The sequence below is a fragment of the Gossypium arboreum genome, chromosome 4, assembly GCF_025698485.1.
Source record: "Gossypium arboreum isolate Shixiya-1 chromosome 4, ASM2569848v2, whole genome shotgun sequence".
Taxonomy (NCBI): domain Eukaryota; kingdom Viridiplantae; phylum Streptophyta; class Magnoliopsida; order Malvales; family Malvaceae; genus Gossypium; species Gossypium arboreum.
Genome location: NC_069073.1, coordinates 8,977,540 through 8,983,258, shown reverse-complemented (window position 1 = coordinate 8,983,258; position 5,719 = coordinate 8,977,540). Strand labels below are relative to the sequence as shown.

At 36.9% G+C, this 5,719-nt stretch overlaps 1 protein-coding gene across 1 annotated transcript; it reads right to left on the bottom strand.

The window, feature by feature from the left end:
- Positions 1–1,273: 1,273 nt before the first annotated feature.
- On the bottom strand, positions 1,274–2,233 carry LOC108459101 (uncharacterized mitochondrial protein AtMg00860-like). Its single transcript, XM_017758465.1, has 2 exons — positions 2,099–2,233; positions 1,274–1,615 (listed from the first exon to the last, which is right to left on the bottom strand). Exons 1-2 carry the CDS (start codon positions 2,231–2,233, stop codon positions 1,274–1,276), a joined length of 477 nt encoding a protein of 158 aa, XP_017613954.1.
- Between the last annotated feature and the right edge of the window lie 3,486 nt (positions 2,234–5,719).

Below are 5,719 nucleotides of genomic sequence, written 5' to 3'. Positions count from 1 at the left end.
TCGTAAGGTGCCATCTGTATACTAGATTGGTAGCTGTTATTGTAAACGAACTTCGCTAATGGGAAGCACTCCTCTCAACTGTCTCGGAAGTCAATAATATAGCCCCTCAACATGCCCTTCAGTATCTGAATTACCCTCTCCAACTGACTATCTGTCTAAGGATGGAAAGCAGTATTGAAGTCTAATCTTGAACCCAAAACCTCATGAAGTTTCTTCCAGAATCGATACGTGAAATGAGGATCCCTATCAGAGATAATCGAGACAAGTACCCCCATGTAACCTCACTATTTTAGAAATATAAAGCTTGACCAACTTTTGCAGAGAAAAGTCTATCCTGACCGGGATGAAGTGAGCGGACTTGGTCAATCGATCCACGATGACCCAAACAAAATCCTTCTTAGTGGGTGTTAGAGGTAACTCATCAACGAAGTCCATCGTTACTCGCTCCCATTTTCATATCGGTATCTTAACCAGCTGTAGCAAACCCGAAGGTAACTGATACTCAGTCTTAACCTGCTGACAAGTCAAACAGCAAGCAACGAAATCAGTGACCTTACGCTTCAACCCTGGCCACCAATATAACTCTCGGAGATCTCGGTACATTTTATTGCCACCGAGATGCATATCATAAAGACTACTATGCGCTTCCCTCAGAATCGATTGTCTCAAATCTTTATCATTCGGTACACAAATCTGACTGCGGAAACATAGTATCCCATCACTGTTCAACCCAAAATCTGTAGTGTTACCACTCTCAATCTGTCCGAACTGAAGACCCAAAGATTCATCCTCCAACTGTTTACCCTTAATCTGATTTATCCAAGTCAGTTTAACTTGCAGCTTGGTCAATAAACTACCATCATCAAATAAACTGAGGCGAACAAACATCGCCTACAATCAGTCACAGCATACGGCTTAGTGCATCGGCCACCACATTGGCCTTACCAGAGTGGTATTCAATCGTACAGTCGTAATCTTTAAACAGTTCAACCCATTTACGCTACTTAAGGTTTAACTCCTTCTAAGTGAGGAAATACTTGAGGCTCTAGTGATCAGTGTAAATGATACACCTTTCACCATACAAGTAATGCCTCTAGATTTTCAGGGCGAATACCACTGTAGCCAACTCCAAGTCATGCATCGGATAGTTCGTCTCATGAGTCTTGAGCCGTCGAGACGCATAAGTAACTACCTTCTCATCTTGCATCAAAATACAACCCAGACCCACATGCAACGCATCACTGTATATCACGAAGTCTTTATGGAACTCAAGCTAAATCAGCACAGGAGCCTGAGTTAAAACCGTCTTAAGCTTATTCAAGCTCTCCTGTTGTGCATCAATCCAAACAAAATGAACTCCCTTACGCAATAACTTAGTCATCAGGGCTGCGATCAAAGAGAACCCTTCTACGAAACGTCGATAATATCCTGCCAGCCCCAGAAAGCAACGAATCTTAGATACATTCTTTGGCCGTTTCCAACCCAATGCAGCCTCAATCTTACGAGGATTAACTTGTATCCCTTTAGCAGAAACCACATGTCCCATAAATGTTATTTCCTGAAGCCAGAACTCACACTTGCTGAACTTCGCATACAGCTGTTTCTTATGAAGAATCTATAGAACCACTCTAAATGCTCATCGTACTCATTTTTTGTCTTAGAATATACCAAGAAGTCATTGATGAACACTATCACAAACTAAGTAAAGATGAAATACTGGGTTCATTAAATCTATAAATGTTTCCAGTGTATTAGTCAAACCAAAGGGCATAACTAGGAACTCGTAATGCCCATATCGAGTCCTAAATGTCATCTTATGCACATCGGCCTCCATAAATCCCAACTGATGGTAGCTCGATCGCATATCAATCTTAGAAAACACAGAAGCCCTTCTAAACTTGTTCTTAATCGTTAGCTTGTTTAGCTGTCGATAGTCGATGCACATCCTCATCATCCTATCTTTCTTCTTTACAAATAGAACAGGTGCTCCCCACGGAGACACACTGGGACGAATGAACCCACGATCCAACAACTTCTGAATTCTAGCCTTAAGTTTCGTCAGCTCTTTCGGTGCCATTCGGTAAAGAGCGATAGACACCGGAGCTGTACCAGGAAAGACATCCGAAAAATCTCTTACAGTTCTGATATCCTTAACAGAAAAGTGCCCAGAATTCGAAACACTCACATAAGCCAGATAAGGCTCACATTCTTTCAGGACCAACTTTTCCGCCATCAGTGTAGAAATCACATTAGTCAGGTAATTACGACGTTTCCCAATCATAATTACCTCGTTGCCCTCCTCGATTCTCAACACAACCCTCACAATCCAAACTTACTTCGGTGCTTTACCAACCAATCCATCCCCAATATCAAATCGAATTCTCCAAATGGAAGCTCCATTAAATTTGCTAGAAACACTATCCTTTGGATCTCTAACGGAACGTCTCTATACAATTTGCTGACTCGGATAGATTGCCCCAAATAACTCACAACAGTCACCTCACAATCAGAACTCACAACCAGAATCCCCAAAGTTTCAAACACAGTATTAGCTACATATGAATGTGTAGAGCCTATGTCTATCAGTGAAAGATAAGGTACATTCTGAATTAAAAACGTACCTGTAATGACGTCTAGAGCATCTCAATCCTCACGGCGACGTGCAGCATAAGCCAATGCAGGTTATCTCGCCTCAGTCGGTCCAACACCTTTTCCCGGTACTCTCTGACCTCGACGCATACCATTACCACCCCTGGCCTCACCTCGGCCCTTAGGTGCTTGCTGAACTACTCTCGGTGGCTGCGGTACCAGTACCCGTAGCCTGTATCTGATTGGTCTTAAATAGACAATCTCGAACACGGTGTTCAGTCGACCCACACCTCAAGCATGCCCTAGTAGTCCTCCAACACTCACCCAGATAGCGTCTACTACAGTGTCCACAGAGCGCCACCGCAGAAGGTGTAGTAAGAGGCCCCACTCTCACTGGCCTATTAGATCTGCCTTTTTTCTTAGGCCTTGTAGCAGACCCAATTTGCCTGACCTGCTATAAACAAAAGATAATAATAAACCAAAATAATAAAAGTTCAGTTTTTACAAAGTCCAAATAATATGCCCAAATTTAAAAAATAAAAATACACGGCCCAATGGCCCAATCCTAAACAGGCCCAAACGACCCAAACTTTGGTTTCAGAAACTGAAACCCTAGCCAGCGCCGCAGCCTTCTAGTCTCCTCCACGTCACCAGGAATGGCTTCCTCCATACGGCCATTTCTGCAACAGAACACGCGAGAAGAAACGAAGCAGCAATAACAGAATTAAGTAGAAAAATAACAAAAAAAAAGAAAATAGTTTTTGTAATTTTATTTTTATTTTTATCGGCTATAAAAAGCCAGTGATTATACTGTAAAAGGGGGATACACGCATATTGTAAAAAATATCAGGCAATTTAAAATCAGTTCTTAAAAGGTGGTTTGAGATTTATTTTTCGGTTTTTCCATTTGTTTTTTTCTTCTTTGTTCTTGCACATAGATCTTTCGCGTAAATATATAAAAAAGGGAGGGACTTATCTTGATAATGGCCTTTGAATCCTTGTTAGCTTCGTTGAAGTCGAAGTTTAAATGAGGATTAGGAGGATGCGACTCCAAATAGAGTCGAATTCCATGTCATCTGCCGATTATGGTAATGAAATAATGGTGGGGGGGCTGATTCGACTGAGTGAAATAGAACTTAGGGTTTCTTTGTGTTTCTGATTTTTTTACAGTGTTTAAGTGTTCATTTTAGGTTTTTTTTTTGTTTTTATAAAGTACGTGAAATGACACCGTTTGGGGTCTGTTTCGGTGGCTCCAAAACGGTGTCATATAGGCCTTACCCGTGCGACCCGATCTGATACCCTAGAGGATCCGCGTGTTTTGTTAAAAGGGGTTATTTGCGCAGTTAGTCCCCTTTTTTATGTTGCTGTTCGATTAGGCCTATGTTTATTACCTTTTATTTTTTAAAATTTTTCCTAGAAATTTTATGTCAGTTTTGTTTTAATCCTCGCCTAAACACAACGTTTTGGGATTTGGGACATTTACAATTTTAATCCTCGAATATTTGGGCGCATTTTATTTCGATCCTCAATCCTGTTTTAATAATTTATTTTGTTTATGAATTATCCTTTTGATTTTGCTTTTATTTCAATTAAGTTTTAGTTATTCATTTAAAAAATACTATTTTAACATATTATTTTGAATTATTTTATTTCACACTGTTTTTTATTTTCATTTGTATATTTTTATATTTTATTATATAACATATTTATTTTTAAATTTTCTTTTATAAATATTATTTGTTTTAATATACATATATATATTGTTTTGTGTATTATTCATTTTAATTTTCTTCTCACATGACATTTACTCTAAAATTAATTTATATATATTATTATTTTACATATTATTAACTTTTGATTTTTTTATGGCTTATTTCGCACTCGTAGATTCATTACTTACTTTAAATCTCTTGGTACATATAATTGATTCTTAAATTGTTTTTATATTGTTAATTTCAAATTCCATTTTTTTCATCACTTGTTTTAGCATTGTTCATTATCATTTGGAAATTTAGTACATATTTTTCTATTTTTGGCTTTATATTTTTAAATCGTCATACTTTTATTCATTAATTTTAAACTAAATGTTAGTTCTTTAAATAGGGTAGTTGCTATATTGTTGCTATTGAGTATTTTGATTCAGTATATTCTTATTTTTATCATTGTCATTCATTTGTATAAGGTTAAACCTACATGATGTTATTTCATGCTCAATACTATGTTTGTTTCTTATTATCGCATCGTGATTCAAATTTTAAGGGCTTTAGACTAATTTTAATTGTTCTATTTTCATCCCAAATAAACCAAATAAATGCGTTTTGAGCCGGTTTTATGATTGTTTATTCGAAAATTTTCTCAAAACAAAGGCAATGTTTCAAGTTTGGAAATTCGAGAAATCATGCCCTAACGTACTGGGTTTCAATTTTTTGTTTAACCAAATAATCAAATATCCCTTTAAAGTTTCGTCCATCTTTTCTTAACTTCAAAACAAGGCAATGTTCTATGTTTGGAAATCCGAGAAATTGTGCCCTAACATGTTGGGTTTCAGTTTTTCGTTGGACCAAATAACCAAATATCCTTTTGTAATTTTCAAATGTATGAATTTTTGAAAATCACGAATTGATCTTAGTTTCGAGGGTTTAAAAGGTCATGTCCTAACGTACTGGATGTGATACTTTATTCTTTCGGAACAAGAGATTCTTAACATCCAATTTGAGATATTTAGATGTTTTAAAAGAAACCGCGTGTTAAAATCTTTTCAAATATTCGATATTAGGACATAAATTAATTAATTAGGTACCAATTTTAGGCGTTGCGAGGGTGTTGATCTTTCCTCGTACGTAACAAACTCCCGAACCCGTTTTCTTGATTTTTGTAGGCCAAAATTAGTATTTTAGTAAATCAAAATGTTTTATTAGGTGATCCAATCACACCTAAACAAAAAGGATTGATGGCGACTCCATACATCGTTTTAAAGTCGATTCTGATTTTTCAAAATAAAAAAATGGTTTCGACAGTTTGGCGACTCCACTGGGGACACAATAAGAGAGTCAAGCCTTAAAATTGATTATTTTCTATCCTTTTGTCGAAAATTGAAAATTTGATTTGAAAAATAATGCTTCTTTTGTTG

Coding starts and splice junctions, on each gene's coding strand:
- LOC108459101 (XM_017758465.1), bottom strand. CDS start 2,233: ATGGCGGAAAAGTTGGTCCTGAAAGAATGTGAGCCTTATCTGGCTTAT. Junction 1,616..2,098: donor TCTTTCCTGGTACAGCTCCG/GTGTCTATCGCT, acceptor GTGGTTCTATAG/ATTCTTCATAAGAAACAGCT.